Consider the following 22,364-nt stretch of genomic DNA (forward strand, 5'->3'; position numbering starts at 1 on the left):
GATGCTTTTCCCATATACGGTCGCAAAAAAACTGATTTCTTGTCACGAACAAGTTCATACCAAATGACCATCTGTTTTTCCTCAAAAAATTCTGATGTTTTCTGGTCGGCCGGGTTAATTTGCTCCTGTGAGGGTTGTCCCTTCAGCGTAGGTATGAACTCATTGTATCCTACACTGCCGTCAAGAAATTTATTTAACTTCAAAACATACGTTTGTGTCTCAAACTGTTCAGAAAAACAAGCAAAGTCCTCTTCTATACCGCTAAAGAAAGATTTATCTTCCGTTTTGTCATCCATGTTTAGAGTGGTGATTTCGTATTAGATGTTAACAAAAAATTAAACTTAAAACTAAAAGTTTGAACAGAGTGAAAAGGAAAGTTCAAAATGAAATTGCACACTCTTTTGAACACACAACGTAGACAAAAATTTCTTGTTAGTGAAACAATTTTTGGGCAATATGTCCAATTTTTTGCACTTAAATCATGTTTTTTGTTTTCATGTCGTTGTGCACGACAAAATTTTGCAACGTCAACTCTTTTGCGACAATTAAAACAACGTTGATCATTGGCAAAGAAAACGGATTCTGATTTTTCTGTGTTTCTTTTGTTGCGTATCTCATTTTCAAAGTTAAAAAAATAATTTTCAATTTCATTCAAGTATTTATGTTGATCATATTTTACAAGAGTAAAAAGCTTCCAAATTCACGATGAAAACCCTTCAAAAATATCGCGACAAACGATCTTTCACTTATTGACTAATCATTTTTGAAAGGTTTAACTGCCTGTCTTCGGCTCTAGTAACACAGTCGACTATATTTTCGTTTCTGTATTTATCCAAATTTGTTAAATCATTTATCAGTTTTGTGAACGCGTTATCTCAAAACTTTTAAACTTCATACATAACACGTTCCAAGCTTCAGATGCTTTTCGCCTATACGGTCGCAAGAAAACTGATTTCTTGTCACGAACAAGTTCTTACCAAATGACCATCTGTTTTTCCTCAAAAAACTGTTATGTTTTCTGGTTGGCCGGGTTAATTTGCTCCTGTGAGAGTCGTCCCTTCAGCGTAGGTATGAACCCATTATATCCTACAGTGCCGTCAAGAATTTTATTCAACTTCAAAACATACGTTTGTGCCTCAAACTGTTCAGAAAAACAGGCAACGTCCTCTTCTTTACCGCTAAAGAAAAATTTATCATCCTTTTTGTCATCCATGTTTAGAGCGGTGAGCTCGTATTAGATGTTAACAAAAAATTGAACTGAAAACTAAAAGTTTGAACAAAGTGAAAATTGAAGTTCAAAATCAAATTGCACACTCTTTTAAACACACAACTTAGACAACCCAATTGAAGAACACCAAACAGGTTTTTACTTATTCAAGTTTTCATCAAATATGAGCTAATTTTGTAAAATGAAATTTTTTTCTTTAACACAAAACATCCTAACTTTAAATACAAAAAGTATATTGGACTTTGGAAACAAAAAAATAAAAAGATTTTTTAAACGTAAAACTATTGTCCACCAGGCAGTCTGTATTTACAAAGCTTTTCCACATTTATTTGAAACTTATTGATAATAAAGCGGAGCCCCGAAAAAAACCTCGTTAAACGAATTGACTTTTATTAGAAAGCAGTGCTGTTGAAAAGAAGCTAAATGAAAAGTCATGTCTACTTAGTATAAAAGAGCTCATTGGGTTTGAGAATGTAGTATCTTTGACAAAATTGGAGTAGACAAGGAACAATATAGTCACTGATTCCCCCACTGTGACTAAGCACGATGAGGACCGATCCTCCATATAATTTCTCAAACACTTATTTAAACTTTTCTCTTACGCATGGGCCAACGTTTGCAATATTATTCAAGCAAGATTTCTATACATCATGTTTTACTATTCTTTTACTATCTTCACTTCTTTTGTAAGTTTGCATATGTTTTAAATTTTGTACACAATGTTATATGCCCTGCACGGACTCTGACCAAAGTCTTTAAAGAATTATAATGTTCTACAGATCGATTTAACTTTTTTGATAACCGGACTCTTTTAATCGGCACTTTTGTTTTTGTTTCAATCGACCGTTTTTTTGTTAAATCACTAGTGTTTTGCACAAACCCGTCATCAAGCTTTGACGCTAAAATCTTCAGCTTTATAGATATCAAGCATAAAAAGTAATTTATTAAACCAAAATATTCAATGGTTTTAACTCCCTCTCTCTCACTGTCTTCTTCTCTCTTTATATTTCTATCTTTCTTTGTCTACCATTCTCCACGTCTCTCTCTCTCTCTCTCTCTCTCTCTCTCTCTCTTTCTCTCGCTCTGTGCGTCTTTTTCTCTGAAGAACACACACTCTTTCGACCACGGCTCTCTTTCTTTCTCTTTCTTTGTCACACTTTCAAACAGGCCACCCCATATGCTTCTGTCTTGTGTTTCACGTTTCAGTTTTCTGGGCCCATAACCTATTGACGAGTTTAGAGGAGCACGAAGTAATACGCAGCACTTTGGAATTTCAATATACTATTGTTTGATTATAAATGGCAAATGTACGTAGTAAATCAGCATATATTAATAGCGTAAATTGCCCCCGTAGCTTGATCGTGATGTGTGAAATCAGCTCGCAGTTAGCGCATTTGCCTTCTCAATTTTAAGTTTTGAAGTCATGCCTAAACTCCGTATATAACTTTTCCTGATTTACAAAAAGTAAACAACTTCTTAGAAAGAACATTACACATTTTTTGTTTTTTTTTTTAAAAACTGTTTGATACCTGCGACTTAAACGACAGAAACTAATCAGAACGAAGAAAACGACGACAAAACGACGAAAACGACGTCAAGAAGATAAAAACGACGACAAGAAGATGAAAACGACGATTTGTTTCGAATAGATTGTTTTTTTTTGTCGTTATCCTCAACACGGGGTAAATATTGTCCACGATATGTGTAACATCCTCTTCGTTTGTCAACTCAGAAATCATTGAAGTCAATTTTTGTCTGGTTTTATTACCAAGAATTTTATAGGAACGTTTCTGAGATCCAGATAACTTGTAATATGGGTGTGAAGATTGTGTTGGATAAATCATTTTTGGCATGTTCTGTCCATGTAAGACATTTCTTAGACAAGATTCATTTTTGCTGCGAGTTTTTAAACAGAGCTATCACTGCATAACGACTCAAACCTCAATATTAGTATCCATACAACCTTCATGGCAAAGTATAGCGCGTCCCTCTTCGAATGGCTAAGTTGCCAGCCAGTAACCAAATGAGCATAGAGGTGTATAAATCTTAATTCTGGCCAAAAAATGGGAGTTTTTTTGTTTGCCTTCCCCCTTTACCCCCAGTTACAAGGCACCTGCCATTACATAGTAAATCATTATGTAAGAATATGGCACGTGTGTCTGGGGGTGCAAACAATATGCACCCACTAAGCGAGAGGGGGGGGGGCGTAAACGGAGAAGATCCAGAAAATTTATAAGGTCTCCCGAGAAGTAATTCAGCAATAGATTGATTGCCCCTAGACTTGATTACATTCTGCGACCGAGTCGCAACTCCCCCCCCCCCCCCCCCCGCATGGTTTCACTGAGACATAACTTGGTCATACTATTCATGAAGTGTTACCTAGCACGATCTTTGCATGAAAGAAACGAAATAAAGTATGATTCTTAAATAGAACTTATAGAATCGTACATTAGACTCAGATTCTTGGTCATAGCAGTTGTCATATTAGTACAAAAACCACTGCAAAATGAAATTTAAACCGTAAAATAGGCGAAAAAGTTTTCTCAGTTATGACGATAGCTCGCAATAATTATGCCAAATTATGTGGTGCCGAAATTATGTTAAACTGGGATAAAGTCCAATTTCGAGAGACCTTAAAATCTAGAAAACTGTTGGGATTTTGCGAGGTCCCTTGTTACAATCAAGATTAGGAGTCGAGAAACAGCATGTATAACACATCACTTGCTCTTCTCACAGCTGCAGTAGAAATTTTTGTTAAAATTTGTCTACAACTTATCAGCTTATTCTAATTCGATTGGTTATGTTGTCAGCAACCATTTGAGCATAGAGAAGAATAAACCTAATTTCTGGCAAAAGTAGACAGTAGCTAGTCGCGAAAAAATATTTAGTAAGGACTTGCTTGCTTCAGACCAACCTTCATTTTGCTACTGGGCCGCAAAATTTGATTGCAGTATCGTTAGGTTGCAATTAGAGATAGTTTTTAGGTGATTTGAATGAGAACAAATTTCCCAGTAAGTAGTATACTAAAATGCACGTGAAAAATCCCCCCCCCCCCCGTGACAAATCGTGCATAACGTTTTGTCACGGGTGGGGACGTCCCCACCCGTGACAAATCGTGCGGTACATTTTTGAGGTCGAAAAATTTTGTCTCTCAATTTTGCCGGGGGACAAAACTTGTAAAAATTTTCTCGATTTGTGCCGGGGACAAAAACTTGTAAAATTTTCTCAAATTTGTGGGGGACAAAAACTTGTAAAATTTTTGTCAATTTTGTGCGGTGAGAGAAATTTTTGCCGAATTTGTTCGGTGGGCAAAAACTTACAATTTTTCCAGCTATTTTGTGCGGGGAATAAGAACTTGTTAAAATTTCACAGTTTTCTGGAATTATTGAAAAACTTGTGAAAATTTTGCAATTTTTGGGGGTCCCTTAAGTTGGTTTTAAAATTTAAAAATTCTTAAACCATTTTTTAGTCAAAAAGACTATTCATGAGTTTTCAAAAGACAGAAAATTTACTAACCTTTTCATTATTTCAATCTCTTGATAAGTTTTATGTAATTTAACAAGATATAAGTAAAATGGAGTCAAATTTTGTTGGTTTTGATCCAACATCTGGTTTTGATCCAACATCTGGTTTTAATTTGATAGTTTTATTGCCCATATGTTATCCCAGATTAGGGAGTGTGGGCGGATTAGAAAACCAATAAAATTTAAGTGCCAGGGCTCCAAATTGAGAATTATTGTGTCTGATAAGAAATTTGCAGCGTCCAAGGTGAAAAGAATGCAACTTTGCAGAAAATGAGAAGAAATATACGTATGAAATGGACAAAACAAATGCTCGAAACTATATGAATTGTTCCAAAAAAGTACTGAAAAAGTGTTTGAAAATGTGCGGTATAGCAATTCATATACCACAATTGTATGACGGGAGAGTTAAAAATCGAGAAAAAAATAGTGTATTTTTAGAGTAAAAATTGTTGTTTTTGAACAATTTTATGCAAAATACTTCCTCAAAAAGCAATTCCATTATGCACAAACTGTTTTGCATTGTAAATGACAACAAGTGCAGACCGGTAAATTCTGTAAAACAAGGTGTTTGAGGGACAATGCAAATGTGATCACGTAATATAGTGTAAAACTTGGGGAAAACTATAAAAATGACAAAAAATTAACGGGAAAAACTGATGTCCGACTGAACCTTACTGCGTAACTTGGGCAAAATGATAGAATGAGCAGCCTATTTCCCTTAAATATTTAAGAAAACTAACTTCTATTTTTTTTGTGAATGATATTCTATTTTTTTCTTTACATTAATAAACAGTTTTCCTGTTCTGTTTTTGTTCTCCAAAAATCTTCATAGCACTAACAATAACTTAACTAAAGCTGTATGTCTACAGTGTTTATCAATTTTTATCTAATCTGCACTTCTTTTTTCCGACCTGTGATTGGTTGAAAGCTGACTGAAGATTAATTTTAGACTGGTGCATATGACAAAATATGTTTTTGATTTTTGTTTGTTTTGCAAGTTTTGGTCTAGGCTTTTGTGAATGGTTGGCCGAGTTCTGGAATTATTATGTCTACTACATGTGCCAACATATGTCTTTCATTACCATAAGCAATTCAGTGTGGTCGTCTCCGCCTCTCTGATTGGTCAGTCGAGTTTAAGCTTTATCACTGTCTTGCACATGTTTGAACACGTATTGTTTTATTATCAAAGACAAGGTGTGGTCACAAGTTTGAGTTTGTATTTAAAAAGAAAGTAGTATGTCGTCGTCTCAAGATTACTTTGATTTTTATCACGATATCGCATGTTCAATAGAATGTGTATACTGTTTACTGTCTATGAGATAAAAGTGGAGTGGAAGCAAAAATTCAAATTCAAGTGGAACAATGTGCGTTGAGACAAAAAATAGAAAGAAATATTAGGCTATATAACACGGAACAAACAATACTAACAAAATAGTTTTCTCACTAGAAGATCTCAGAAACAAAAGAAGCAATGTCTTTAAATGAGTATTAGAAGGTGATATCAAGCTTTCGTTTCTTTGGAGCAAAGCAAAGGCTCACTGGTGGCGTCTCGAGACTGCTGCTGGCAATTATGGAAACTTCCGCTACCTTGGGAGTTGAGGGAGTTGGCGTTGAGTCTTGTAGAGGAGAATGTGACCGACTTGTAATGTCTGGGCTTTCGGGGCTTTTTGGCATCCGCCAGAAACTATCAATAATTTCCAGGTCCCTCCAATAGCCCTCTTGATTTTCGTATAGAGGAATCTCTTTGATATCATAGTCGTAAAGAATTTTCCTAACATTTTCATCAATCGTCTCTGGATTGAAAACAAATTCTCTTACGTAGCCGGTAACATGATCGATCGTGTACTGTGCTCCTTTCATCAGCGCCTTTTCAAATCTGAATGATTGGATGTAGTCGAAAATTACAATTGGTAGCGCCATGTGGTTAATTGTAATCCACTCGTTGTCCCGCAACTCTTGTTTAACAATAACGACTTTCTCAATTTTGTAAGTTCTATATGCTATTGTTCTCAAATCGGAATTGGCCTCCTCTTTCAGAATAATTGCCATCTGAGACATGTTCAAACTTTGAAGACAATGCTCCAATTAATGATTTATTGTGGTAATTTGTCAGGTCGTGAAAACTTTTGGTCAGCTTTTCTATATAATCAAAAGATAAAACAATTTGTTCTAAGACTTAAAAACCTTGTATCAATCTTGTTTCGAGAATAATTAGATTGTTATCAAAGGTGGAGAAAGACAAAAAGATATGAGGAAAGACTGTGAAAAGAGTTCGCAAACAATTTTCAATTTGTTGTAGAGCAAAGATTTGGATTTTGTGAGCAACCAAACAGTATGCAAGAATTGAAAAAAAATGATTATTTGTGTTCAATTGCTTTTGCTGCATGTTTAGGCGTGTTGCTTCTAAGAATAGCTCAAAAACTTGTCACGTAGAGCATAATAGTTTTATATATTTGGTTTTTATCTTAGCCAATCAGAAAACAGCAATAACTATACTTGTCACGTAGAGCATAATAGTTGGATATAATTGGTTTTTATCTTAGCCAATCAAAATACAGCAAAATTTTGAAATATAACCTTAGTTCTAGTAAGGCGAAAGGAGAGTGACTACACAGTATACGAATGCGTTGTTCTATGTCTTATCATACCCAATTGGAGAATTCATGGACAAACAAAAACAACATGCAGTCAGCATTGCGGTTATTGGTTCTTAAAGTTTAAAACTATAAAATTCAAAACCCGATAAGTTAGTCTGTCGCTATTATTAGAATGACAAAATCTTATTCACTCTTTGTTTAGAGATTGTTAATAAAAAATGTTTTAGACTCTTCAGCGAAAAGCATTAAAAACTTTGTTAAGTTGCAGTTTGGTAAGTGAGAAAAAAAGACTTGGCATGCGTTTTGATCAACCAGTTCTTTGTAGAAACTGTTTGGAAAACATTCACGACAAATACTTATCCATTTCTACATCTTCTCCTGAAAAATCAGTAAGATTAAACAATTTCCTGGCAGCAAGTGAATATTTTAGTGAGTTGGACTGCTTTGATCATGATATTGCTCTAAAGTTGCGTCCATATGGAGGTCTAATTGGCATCGACATTTCATATCTCGACAAGTATCAAAAATTTTACGTTTGCACGCTATTTTACACGACGCAGGAGGTTTCATATACGAAATATATAACCAAGGACCTGGTTATTCTTATATGCTTCCGTGGAAAAGCAGCAACTGTTTTAGCGGGCATTTGTCGGGAATATGATTTTGCTTATATATAAAGATTTTTCATCCGTCAATTTTTCTTTTATTGGAATGCTGAGCATCAAAACGGTTGTGTTAGACGTTGAAGGATTTCGTCACAGAAAATAAAAATTTATTGTTAAAGATTTTGGAATTTGTACTGAAGACTACCTTGACTGCGTGTCATTTTTACCACCAACAAGTTATAGTGAGTTAACAGCTCAACAAAAGCAGTCTTTCAGTTGGTTGAGTAGAAATTTGCACGGTATTGATTGGGACATAGGAAATTATCCCTATATTTATCTAACACAACTAATTCAAAGCGTTCGCTTGCGGAATCCTGGTGCATTATTCTACGCTAAGGGAGCGGAAAAAGTTAAGTTTTTGTCAGAATTGCTTGAATGTCCTGTTATTGATATGACTTCACTTGAGTGTCCTTCAATATCTGTGAACTATTTTGCACAAAATTGTCAAAATCATTCAAAGGGCAAAAACATTTTCAACAAACATTGTCCAAAAGAAAAAACCATTTTCTATTTCAACTGGTTAACCAATGAGAGAGGAATTGACGAAAGTGGAGGCACCGTTGTCACCGAGTTCAACAATTTGTGCCTTGATTACGGGGACGGGAATCTGAGTCTTTCAATTTCCAAAGACGAAACCATAAAAACCGGAAATCAGTTTTTACAGAGAAAAGTTAAATTGTTGCTGACTGAGGACGAAACTCGCTCATTCACTCATTTAGTGTATTATATTGAACCTTTTCTTCAGTGGAGAAAGCAGAATGTCAAAAAATCAACCCAGAATCTGTCCTCCGAAACTCTTACTGATGTCGAAGCACCCGGATGGTGAGGAAATTGACAAAAACGATCCTTCACTGCCAAAAGAGATTCAACTCTTGGTGAAGGAAGAAAGAGTGCACAAAATTGTTCATTATAACAAAACTGAGAGACTCTCTGAGTGCTTCATGGTTCATATGAAAGACTTTCTAACTGAGTTTAATTGCTTTGAGTTGTTTTATGTAATCTGATACCCAATTGATACTTTTTTAACAAGTTTTTATTTTTTGTTGAGATGGAGGGAGTAACAGTCGATCAAGTTGACGCTGTTGTAGAGGAAAATTATTTTGAAAAAGAAAGTGGCAGCAAATCGTCCTGGAAATTTTGTAACCAAACAATTTTGCCACGCTCGGAAGTTGTATTTTTTGTGCAAATGTTTTTTATTTTACTACTAATATCACTTTGTATTGTGAAGTTAACCGTGTTTAAACCAAATTGTGAAGAAACCTCAGTTTGGATATCTATATTGTCAAGTTTAGTTGGATACATTTTACCAAATCCAAGACTACGAATAAAATTATATCTACGCAAGATAGAGTCTTCATGGCCGTTGTAGGGCCCTCAGGTTGTGGCAAAACAGAGTTATTTTTCAAAATGTTGAGTGGAAACACATTTTTCCCAAAATTTAACCATATTATATTTTTATCCCGAAAAATGCAACAAATATACGTCAAAATGGAGCAGAAACTTGTAGTTAATTTCAAAAATTATGCCAATTTAGAATTTTTGAATAACCTTGAAAACTGTCTTTTGATAATCGACGACTCGTGCGAAGAAATTTATAACGACAAAGAATTTGTTAAGCTGGCCACTGCAGGGCGTCACAAAAAGATTAATGTTATTTACATAAAGCACAATCTTTATCAGCAGAGCAAGTGGTCTCGTACAATAGACTTGAACACATCACACATCATTCTGTTCAAATCAGTCCGCGATATTCAACGAGTCGAATTTTTAGGCAAGCAGTTAAATCTTGTTAAATTTTTAAAATATTGGTATCAATTGGCAACGAAAGAACCATTTGGGCATTTGCTTATCGATCTTGATCCAAAAACTTCGGATTGTTTACGATACTGTTCAAATATTACTGAGCCAGGTCCTACAGTGTTCTACATTCCATCTGATAAAGCAGAAACAACCCCTCTAAACAATGAAAGAGAAAAAATTATCTATACTGAAGCAAATGGTGCCTTTGCAACCAAAAAATTTAAAGAAATACCTGCGTAATTGTGATAGTGATGTTATACTGGTTCTATGTGAATGCCTTCACAATGTCTTGCTGGGTCATGTTAGAGTGAAAGTAAGAGACGATAAACGACGAGCGCTTTTTCTAACAAAAACCGGTTTCGAATTGATTCAGCTCATTATAAAATTTTGTGTCATCCATTTGAGTTAAACCATGTCAACTGCTGAAGAGTTTATTTTGATTCCCAAAATCAATATATGAAAGAGCAACCATATTCCTCACAAATTCTAAATGATCCCAGAGTTCAGCATAGAGGTGCTCAATTTTCGTTTTTGAACCGTATGCGACCAAATGAAAACACTAATAAAGAGTACCAGGAAATTTTAGATACAAGGGAAACAATTGATCCCACTGAGTTGTCAAAAGTGAAAGCAGACAAAATGCTTCAAAATCTTAACGTTTTAGCGCCAACGAAATTCACCAGGACGGAGAAAATAGTTAGCCTCATTAAAGAGTCAAAAAAAGTTGTAATAGACGAAAATGAAAATTTCATTGTTGACGGAACAGCAACAGGAATAAATGTCCCTATTTTTCTCTATGATTTGCAACAAACAATTAAAAAACTAAGTAATTCAGATTATTTTAAGATTCTTGAGGTTTTAAACATAAAAGAGGACTTGGTGATCAACAGAAAAGCTAAAATTGCGATCCGGAAAAGAACTCAAAGAACTGTCAAAACAAAAAGGAAAAGGAAAACTATTTCGCCAAAAAGAATCAAGCATAAAGAAATCAGTCAATTACTTACAGAAGAATCCTCAGACGCCGGAAGTGGTTTCGAAACTTCGAAGGAAGGCAGAACTCCGCAAGAGGAGAAGAACTGGGAGTCTTTCAACAAATGAGAAAAAATTGCTTGAGTTGAAATATACGAAAGGTCCCGCAGCATATGGAAGCGTAAAAAATCTACAAAGAATCACAAACTTGAAACCAAGTAAAGTGAAATTGTTCCTGGAGGGCAAAAATGCCCACACAAAGCATAAAAAATATAGAAAAAAATTTCCAACACTGAAGGTTATTGCCTACGATGTAAACGAAATTTGGTCGCTAGACTTGGCTCATGTGGATAAATTAGCAAAAGAGAACAAAGATGTAAAATATTTATTGGTTGCGGTGGACTGTCTCTCACGTTATCTACGAATCGAACCCTTAAAATCAAAGTACGCCACAACAACAGCAGATGCGTTTAAGAAAATGATAAGGAACAAGCGACCTAAAAAAGTGTGGGTAGATGCTGGTACAGAATTTAAGGGCTCTTTCAGCACTCTATGTCAGAAAAATGAAATCGAAGTTTATAAAACTTTCAGCGAGAAAAAATCAGCATTTGCGGAAAGAAATATACGATTGCTCAAGAATTTGATATACAAGTATTTAGGGGACAAATGGACATACTCGTATATTAATCAATTGCAGAGCTTTGTACAAACCATTAACTCCAGAGTCAACAGAGTAACGAAATTGGCGCCGAATAAAGTGACAAAGAAAGACGTTCCTTACTTGATATCATTAATTTTCAATGATTCAGCAAATCTAGTTCGCCGACCAAAGTTTTACGTTGGGGACTTTGTGCGAATATCAAAAGCGGATCTTCCTTTTAGAAAAGGATACAAGCAAACATTTACCAACGAAGTTTTTGGGATTTACTATATACCTACAACAAATCCTCCTACTTATAGTCTCATTGACGCATCCCAGGAGCCAGTCAAGGGAAAATTTTATGAATTAGATTTGGTCAAATAAGAGACAACAGTAGTGAAATAACAAAACATGATTGAATTCACGGTTCACTTAGTTTCATCAGCCTCTATGAATATTTTTCCTCGAAACACCTTGTCCTCATTCAAAAATTATTTCAATGAAGAAATTAATTTGGAGGGGGATTGGCGAGTTGCACTAAGTGAAATTATCTTCCCGGCAAAAATAAATCAAGTGAACAAAAGTGATTTAAAGATATTTTCTTCTGAAGGCCTTAAGTTTTATGAGAAAAGTATTCCATTTGATGCTGTCTCCAGATCATACGGTGGAGAACGAGCTATTATTGGAACTGGTTCCTATGAAAACCGTGATCATCTATTGAGATCCTTAAAAACAGCTACTAGATTGCCTCATTTTGACTTTCATTATAACAAAATCAACGGAGTTTTATTCCCCGTTTTTTGGTAAAAACGAAGGAATTACTTTTCCAGATAACAAAATTTCAAGCATACTAGGTTTCAACGGTATTCATGATGGGTCTGGTTATCATATTGGATACAAGTTTTTGGACACTTTTGAAAATCTGACAATGGCTGATGACAAAGAAAAAACGTTTGTTGGCGATTATCCTTTTGATTTGTCTAGAGGGAGGCAACTGATTTTTATTTACGTTAACAGAATTGAGTATCAATACGTAGGTGATACTAAAGCTCCTCTTATTCGAGTCATTGATTCAAAGCAACGCCTGAAAAACGGTAGCCCCTGCGAAATAGAGCCAACGCACAGAATTGTCTTCAGCAACCTGGAATACAAAAAGATATTACCAAAAAATTTTCATTCAATTGAATTTCAATTGCGGACAGAAACTGGAGAATTAGTTCCATTCGCTGGAACAGGAAAAGTTATTTTGACTTTAAATTTTAAAAAATTCGACTAAATAGAAGCCTACTATCAGCAATCGGTGTCACCATACTTTTCAGGACACTATCGTCAACGAGGAAGCGGTTTTGGGGCTTTAGCAGCAGGTATTGGCAGAGCGGCATTACCGATTGCAAGAAAGTTTCTTTTGCCTGTAGCCAAAAAGATCGGACGTGAATTAATTGTTCAAGCAGCTCCTGAGCTGGTAGAGGTTGTTAAAAAGAAAAAGTCTCCAAAACAAGCACTAAAATCGACTGTGCAAAAAACTGTGAGAAAACAAGTGGGCGGATCAAAAAGAATACGTAAATTAAAAACCAACGGTGAAAACCCAAAACAAGGCATTCGTAAGAAGAAGCCCTTGACGAGAAGTCGGTCAAATTTCTTCTCTAAAGTTCAAAATGATTACTAATTTACTGCCCGCAGAGGCAACACACACCACACTTGATTTGTTTGAAAAACAGCCTCTGCTTATTACTTTTGACAATGCTTTTACTCAAAAAGTCGGACCATCATATTAACCGGACGGTCCAATGCTTGAGTTTGAAGTTTTGGGCGATAGAAACAATTTCATAGATTTACAGAAACTTCTCCTCGAAATTAAATGTAAAATCTCCCGAAACAATGACGGCGATTTAAGAACAGGAACTGATGCTACAAATACAGACGCGCCATACTTCAGCAACAACGCATTACATTCTTTATTTTCAGAATGCACTGTATCTGCTAACGGTGTTAAAATCTCCAATACAAACGGAAATTATGCTCACAAAGCATTCATTGAAACGGAATTTTCTTCAGGAAAAACTGCAAAAAACACATGGCTAGTTTGTCAGGGATATTATTACGAGGATGAGCCAGCTAAAATTGATGGCGCCGACGGTCGCGTGGACGACGTAGCGGCCAGAAAAGCTCTTGTTGCTAATTCCAAGGAAAACTATTTTATTGGAAAGCCGGCGAGTGATATTTTAACTTGTGATAAACACTTACATAGTGGTGTTACTCTGCGAATTTCATTTAGAAGGTCTACAAATCATTTTGCTGTAATTTCAGAGTCAAGCAAACATTACAAAGTCAAAATAATTGAAGCTAATCTCTACGTTAGAAAAATGACAATAGCGGATCGTGTTTTGACGGCAATTGAGAAAACTCTACTAAAAACACCTGCCGTGTATCGCTATACAGAAGTATTGCCGCGAACTTTTTTAGCTACAACTGGAATAAGAAGTTGGAGCCATGAGGATATTTTCTCGAAAGAACCTGTACGGCGTATGATAATTGCAATGGCAACAAATCAAGCATACCTCGAAACTAATCGCACAAATTCTTTTCACTACCAGAAATACAACTTGAGCCAAATTGTTGTTTATCGAAATGGTCAACCTATTGTTGGAACTCCTGTCTCAACAACTTTCAACCACCGCATTTATTTCAATACTCTAAAAGCCCTAGATTTTCTTGACAAAGGTGGGCATGGCATAACTCTGGACAATTATCCCAATCACTTTATTCTAGCTCTTGATTTAACATCAACGCAAGAGACTTCTCATGATTTCATTCATCCAGAACTTACAAATTGCTCAATTTCAGTTCAACTTACATTTGACGGAGCATTGGCAGCCAACGTAGAAATTCTATTTCTGGGTGAAAGAAGCTCAACATTCTATGTTAATTCGGAACAAAAGGTGACAAAAAACTGGATTATCACCTACCCCACAGATGGATAGTGATGAAATACGCTATTTGTTGGGAAAATGTATTCATTTGAAGCATTATTTTTATGGAAATTTTGCCGCGGACAATTTCCCAAAGTTAACAAGAGAAGGATTTATCATAGTCAATGCTTCACTGTCGCAACATGCAGGAAGTCATTGGATGGTTCTTTTGTTTCTTAAAAACAAAGTTTGTTTGACAGATCCGCTTGGAATCCCGATACAAAACTACCAATTATTGTACTGCCGACTGTTAAAATTTTACAATGAAGTAACTCAAATACTCAAACTGAAGCCAGTTCAAAATCAAAACTAAAAACTTTGTGGACTTTTTTGCATTTATATTGCACATGTGATGTTTGGTTATGAATATCCTTTGATGTTGAAAATGAACGATAATGATTTGCTACGTTTTGCTAACCATATGCTCTAACATTTTTTAATTAACTTTTTTTGCTAAATTCTTTCTTCAAAGACAAGAGAACGAGACAAATGTTAATTAAAAGATTTCGATTCCATATTAAAATTTATGAAAATCAAACTATTATCAACATGCAAACAACCATAGCCACTATTTAATATATCAAGTATTTTGGAAAGCTCACCATACATACCACCATTTTAAATACTATAAAATCTATCAATAGTGCAAGTAGATAAAAAGTCAGTTTGCGTTTGATTATCCTGTGTCATTAGCATGTTTACATTTGGTAATTTTTTCTTAGAAACTGAAACAGCTAGATTGTGCCGATCGTTGTAACTGACTGCCTCTTGAAGATTTTCCATCACTTCGCCATAATGCACTATGTGAGAAGACCCCCGAATGAGCAATTGAAAACAAGTGAAGAGACATGGTATTGTATATGGTTTAGAAGAAGTCTCCTTGAAGGACTGCGGTAATTGATCAACAGCAGCAATGACATGGTAATGAAATTGTTGTATTTTGCAATGATCTTCATTTTTGTGCTGGCTGTATGCGAAGTTTTTTGTAAGATTAGAATCAAATTGAGGCTCACTATTGCAAATAAAATATCGAAAAAGTTTTTGGAATTGTCGAAAATATTCAGGTGTACACTCAAACATTGCTTCAACCATTTTCATTTGCTATTTAATTCTCTTTGTCACTCTCTGAGGCTTTTTTTGATTTTTTGAATCTGCAGCTACGATTTTGACCATTCGTTTCTAAACTGGAACCAGGCTGTAACTTCCTTTTGCCAGAGCTGCTCTGCTCGTTCGCAAATTTTGTGAGAGCTATTCTTCTAATAGCATCTATATTTTCTCCCACTTGCTCCAATTCCTGCATAGAGAGAGTGAGTTTTTGGTTGAAACGAAATTCGTTGTCTCCGTTCTCTTTTTTGAAAAGTTTCAGCGATATATAAGTTCCAGTATTATCATATGTTTTCACACAGGCAACTACATATCGTTTTTCAGAACGCGCTATATCGTGATAAAAATCAAAGTAATCTTGAGACGACGACATACTACTTTCTTTTTAAATACAAACTCAAACTTGTGACCACACCGTGTCTTTGATAATAAAAGAATACGTGTTCAAACATGTGCAAGACGATAATAAAGGCTAAACTCGACTGACCAATCAGAGAAGCGGAGACCATCACACTGAATTGCTTATGGTAATAAAAGAGACCACACCTTTTCTTTGATAATAAAACAATACGTGTTCAAACATGTGCAAGACAGTGATAAAGCTTAAACTCGACTGACCAATCAGAGAAGCGGAGACGACCACACTGAATTGCTTATGGTAAAAAAAGACATATGTTGGCACATGTAATAGACATAATAATTCCTAAAACTCCGCCAACCAATCACAAAAGCCTAGACCAAAACTTGCAAAACAAACAAAAATCAAAAACATATTTTGTCATATGCACCAGTCTAAAATTAATCTTCAGTCAGCTTTCAACCAATCACAGGTCGGAAAAAACAAGTGCAGATTAGATAAAAATTGATAAACACTGTAGACATACAGCTTTAGTTAAGTTATTGTTAGTGCTATGAAGATTTTTGGAGAACAAAAACAGAACAGGAAAACTGTTTATTAATGTAAAGAAAAAAATGGAATATCATTCACAAAAAAATAGAAGTTAGTTTTCTTAAATATTTAAGGGAAATAGGCTGCTCATTCTATCATTTTGCCCAAGTTACGCAGTAAGGTTCAGTCGGACATCAGTTTTTCCCGTTAATTTTTTGTCATTTTTATAGTTTTCCCCAAGTTTTACACTATATTACGTGATCACATTTGCATTGTCCCTCAAACACCTTGTTTTACAGAATTTACCGGTCTGCACTTGCTGTCATTTACAATGCAAAACAGTTTGTGCATAATGGAATTGCTTTTTGAGGAAGTATTTTGCATAAAATTGTTCAAAAACAACAATTTTTACTCTAAAAATACACTATTTTTTTCTCGATTTTTAACTCTCCCGTCATACAATTGTGGTATATGAATTGCTTTACCGCACATTTTCAAACACTTTTTCAGTACTTTTTTGGAACAATTCATATAGTTTCGAGCATTTGTTTTGTCCATTTCATACGTATATTTCTTCTCATTTTCTGCAAAGTTGCATTCTTTTTACCTTGGACGCTGCAAATTTCTTATCAGACACAATAATTCTCAATTTGGAACCCTGGAACTTAAATTTTATTGGTTTTCTAATCTGCCCACACTCCCTAATCGGGGATAACATATGGGCAATAAAACTATCAAATTAAAACCAGATGTTGGATCAAAACCAGATGTTGGATCAAAACCACCAAAATTTGACTCCATTTTACTTATATCTTGTTAAATTACATAAAACTTATAAAGAGATTGAAATAATGAAAATGTTAGTAAATTTTCTGTCTTTTGAAAACCCATGAATAGTCTTTTTGACTAAAAAAGGGTTTAAGAATTTTTAAATTTTAAAACCAATTTAAGGGACCCCCAAAAATTGCAAAATTTTCACAAGTTTTTCAATAATTCCAGAAAACTGTGAAATTTTAACAAGTTCTTATTCCCCGCACAAAATAGCTGGAAAAATCGTAAGTTTTTGCCCACCGAACAAATTCGGCAAAAATTTCTCTCACCGCACAAAATTGACCCCGCACAAGTTTTTGTCCCCCACAAATTTGTCACGGGGGGACGCCCCCCCCGTGACAATACGTGCATTTTAGTATACTACTCCAGTACAAACTTTGCATATCATAACTGGTTCTTGAAGGAAAACTATAATCTATATATGATCATGCAGAAAAAAGTAAACAAAAATGTATCGGGTAGATTTAAAGTTTGGACAGCAACAGTTATCATCTAATATCAAAACTACAGAAAGATGATAAATTTAGTAAATAATTGGAATTAGAAATTGTGCTAAATGCGACAAAAGTTCTCATAAGTTATCACTAACATTTATTGTGAGGTGACAGAAAATATTTCAGCGCTAGAACGAGTTCAAATTAGAAAGACCCTAATACTTAATTTTTTTTTGAATTATCGGAAACCCTTGTTGCAGCAAGCTTGTTGCAAATTGAAATGACAAATACAACATGTTGCTTAGCTCTTCATAAGTTTAGCAGGACTATTCTAAGAAATGAGTCATATTCAGATTAAAATTTTAATTAATGTTATTTAATCAATACAATTCCTGAAACAAAAAATATTCCTCTGTGAAAACCCAGTTAATGTCATTGGTCTTGTAAACAGCGGTCAGTGTTTTTTAAGCTTCTTGTAAAACCATTTGGATTTAATTTTTGTTATTGGAGAAGCATACGCATCATACATGGCTTCGTGTGATCACAGGTAGAGTATCAAAATTCTTCACGAAAACTTTTGCGTGTCCTCAAATGTTTTAAAAACGTCCGTATTAGTCTGTCCCTGGCATTTTGAGAACCACTGAAAAAAGAAGATGATTCGCTTTTTTGTTTTGTTAAGGTAATAATAAAATACATATATCACATTGTTTGATTGTAGGAAAAACGGTCACAATTTTGTTTATCTTTCAGCAATTATTAATACAAAAAGAGCATATTTTTCGATTAGTAGTTTTCTGTATGATTTCGTTACGACTATCGGAAATCATGCAAAATGAATATATCTTTTTTCTTCTAGTAATCGCACTTATCGTTGTATCAAATTAAGCAAAATGTGTTATTGCAAACCAGATCAGTTCTTCGTTTTGTCTGCCATCTTTCGAGCTTTTTTATACTTAAATTAAATTGAGTTATGGTAGCCGCTCTGATTTTCTGACTGTAGAGACTTCTACTTTTATCAAGAAAGGATTAATGGAAAATCCGGGTCTATTCTGTCCCCCCCCCCCCATTGTTTTTTATGACTCTCAATTACAAATTATATGTTGTTATATAGCACGTTACTATGTGATAAAATAGCACGTGCGCCTGTGTGTCATTATGCTGACTAAGCTGGGGGGGGGGGGGGCAAAAGATAATAGATCCGAAAATCCTGATCAGCATGTTACTCAAAACTAACATTATCCTATTCCCTTTATCAGTGCATTTTTCAAATATATATATTTTATTCCTTATTTTTTTTATAAATGATGATTAACGTCAACAATTTCTTGTTTTAGGTGACCCTTCAATTCCTTATTAACGCTGGAGTTGGATCTGAGATTGTTGTAAACTACATTGGACGATACTCGGGTCACATGAACTATACCACTTTTCCATACAAGTATGTCTTATGGACCACCAAGCTATATTTCAAATTTTTATTTTTAGAATTTTTATTTTAATATCTCAGTCAGTCATCTATCAGAACACATGAAAAAGTTTCGGTCAAAACTTACGCAAGGATTACAAAAACCGTCTTTGATTGAAAGATTGAAAGTTAAAAGTGGATTTTTTGTTAGGATCTCTGATGAGAGCAAGTTTAACTTGATTGTATTATATAACTCTAGATTGTTATAAATAGCTGTAAATTTATGTGGAAAATTTTATGTAACTAACTGATTATCTAATGGAAAGCAAATTTTTTTTTCAATTTTAGATAAAAAGTTCTGTGGAAGCTTTCAGTGCTGGTGAGCTGTGATTTTTGTTTTTAAGAGCTATAGCAAACTATAGCGTTTCAATTGATACTCAATATAGTTTCCCAGAAATCTTTAAGAAAACAAAGATAACAGATGAGCAGTTCAATTTAGTTCAAACTATCAGTTCCATTTCTTTCTTCCTGAATGAGAGTTTGGTTTTTTTTCAATTTACTCATAAATTTTCTGTCCTTTTTCTCTATGCTTCATTGAAATATCGAGACAACAAATTGTTTGTGACAATTTTCATTTTAATTGTGAGCTCGAATCTGTTAGTGTTGTTTTTTTTACCTGTCGAGCAAAAATTTAAAGAAATATGGACAACAATGATCGGTTTGATTGTTTAAAATCAATTTTCTTTATGTCCTACAAAAATAGACCAGATCTTTTCGTTCTACTAAAAAAACAAAATTTCAAAAGAAAATCATGTTATTTTTTTCAAAGGCTTTCTTTTTGATGAGTGCTTTGCTGCTGACGCAAACAATGAAAGCGACGCAAGCATATTTGCATATTGTTCTCACAACACTCAATTTTTGTCAGAAAAAGAACATCCTTCAATGCGAGGTGAGGAAAAGCAAATAAAATTTTGCCCAGACAGTAAAATTGGCTTTATCGCCCATCATCAAAATTGACTGTCGATAAAGTTCACTATAATTTGTTGAAAGTTCTCTGGTTAGGAACCTCAGGGAGCAATTTTTTTGGTAAGGATTTCACATCACTCCAACAATCAAGTTTTCAGACAGTACAGTTTAAAGTTTGCGTATTTTGTTCTTGTAGCTTGCAGGAAACGTTTATCACAACGGAAAACGAAAAATAATTTTTTAAAGGAATTTTATATATCTCAATCAAGCATTGAGCAGAAAACAGGAAAAAAATTTCTGTAAAAAACTTACGCAAATCTCTTAAAAACTGTCTCACAAAAAAAACAACTAAATAGTGCTGAAGATAAATATTTTTACCAATGCATTGTTCAGCTGATGTGATGTGTGCAGCATGTATTATTGTGCTCCATATACAAAAAGTCTTCGCGAGAGCAACTAAGCCCCCAATTGTTCTGATTCCTCAAACAATTTTGACTAAAGATCTGTCTCTGAAAGGAAAATGACTCCATTTTTAAGTCCGAAACATCAGTTGATTTTTTGAATTTCTGTGCGCTATTGCGCTTTAATAGACGCTATTGTCTTATTTGATCAATTTACGCAAATTTTAAATTTTTGAGAACTAAAATTCAGCAATGAGCCGTCATAAGATTTGATAAAGTTTCCGAAAATTGACACAGACCAAATCAGAGTATTCTTTTCAAACTTTTCGTCATTCCTTTCCTCCTAAATAATTTGACGTTTTCACGACAGGAGAAGTGATTCTGTAAAATTATGAAAACTATTGATGTGTCACTTATGCTTTCGCGTAATCCGAGATCTCCATTCTGGCTGAAAAAAATACAGCTCACTTATTTTCAAAAATAAAATTTTCCTTTTTCAATTGTCGCCCTTCTTAAAAGTTTTTTTTACATGATTGTTAATTAGCCAAATCAATTTTGCTTGTTCATAATCATTTATTGTTCTTTTCGTCTAAATTGCAATTCAATCTATACTCTAAATTTTTGAGTCACTTTGCTCTATGCTTCATTGAAAAAACGAGAGAACTAACTGACTGTAGCAGCTTTCTGTTCAATAGCTAGCGTTGCGTTGTTTTTTCCCTGTCAAGCGTTGGAAAAATTACTTCAATTTTTTTATATAGGTGCTACGCAAGTTGGTTACAGATAAAAGAAAAGTTTCAACATCTTTTTAATCAAAGTTTGCAATTCATGGATGCATTGAGTATTTAGGTGTTGTTTTTTCTCAGTAAACAAAAAACACTGAGAGCCTTTCTCTTTAAAAGAAAATTACAAGAACTATGATTGAACAAAAAAATTTAAAAAATAAACAGTGAGTTCAACCTTTGTTCACGCATCGGTCTCAGCCGCGCAGCTTGAATGAACAAAAATAAACATCATTAAACTGCAGTTTAATGATGTTTTTTTTGTTTATTCAAGCTGCGCGGCTGAGACCGATGAGTGAACAAAGGTTGAACTCACTGTTTTTTTTTTAAATTTTTGTGTTCAATCATGGTTCTTGTAAATTTTTTAAAGAGAAAGGCTCTCAGTGTTTTTGTTTACTGAGAAAAAAACAACACCTAATTACTCAATGCATCCATGAATGCATCTGAGCAAGAGATGGTTGGTGTGACGTTCAAGTCAGACTTTTGAAATAACTTTAGTAGGGTTAAGTACTCGCTTAAAAAACGCACTTTGTAAGTTTTTATCTCTCGATGAGAACCTCCCACTCTAAAAACTGGCGTTTGTTTGATCTGGCATTTGAGAACTTGCCCGTTAGTGTTTTGGAACAGTCTGCGGAACCGGCCAGCTCTGATCTTTCTGCAAAAATATTGTATTTTAGGCTGATGAATAGACTAATAATACCCAGCCTGGAGCCTTCCGAGAGCTATACTATGACCTTGACCTTGAAAAGTGAAGGGGTCAACTTCAGAACGAGAGTGAAAACATTCGAAGTCCATTTGTACCCTTCCGATGTTGTGATCTCAAATGTTGTGGCGTCGTATCACGAGCTCGCATTTGACTATATAACAGTCGGGGATTTCGCAGTGAGTATCAGAAAAATTAAATATTTGAAGCTATACTACCTTCTATACCACTAACGTTATTTTGAGTAAAAATGAAACGGTTTTTTGACAATATTAACTAATTTTTGAACCTCTTTCCTTGAAACTGTGGCCCAGAATTATTTCTGTGTAGTCAGGTTAAAAGGTTTACAATAGTCTATAATTAAGCTGTTTGTATGCACAATAAGTACTTCTCCAATTTGAGCAAATTAGGGTTTTTAAATAAAATCATTTTCTTTGAAGGTGAGAATTATTCCTTGTTC

The 22,364-nt window shown here is 34.5% G+C and overlaps 1 protein-coding gene across 1 annotated transcript in view; it reads left to right on the forward strand.

Moving 5' to 3' along the window:
- LOC142350551 (uncharacterized) overlaps positions 1 to 22,364 on the forward strand; it is a 61,666-nt gene that overhangs the window by 13,958 nt on the left and 25,344 nt on the right. Inside the window, exons 4-5 of the mRNA XM_075402401.1 lie at positions 18,985 to 19,088; positions 21,879 to 22,083. Coding sequence (XP_075258516.1) covers positions 18,985 to 19,088; positions 21,879 to 22,083 — 309 coding nt within the window. The remainder of the gene's footprint in view (positions 1 to 18,984; positions 19,089 to 21,878; positions 22,084 to 22,364) is intronic.

The sequence above is a fragment of the Convolutriloba macropyga genome, chromosome 12 (genome assembly GCF_964194025.1).
Source record: "Convolutriloba macropyga chromosome 12, txConMacr16.3, whole genome shotgun sequence".
Classification (NCBI taxonomy): Eukaryota; Metazoa; Xenacoelomorpha; order Acoela; family Convolutidae; genus Convolutriloba; species Convolutriloba macropyga.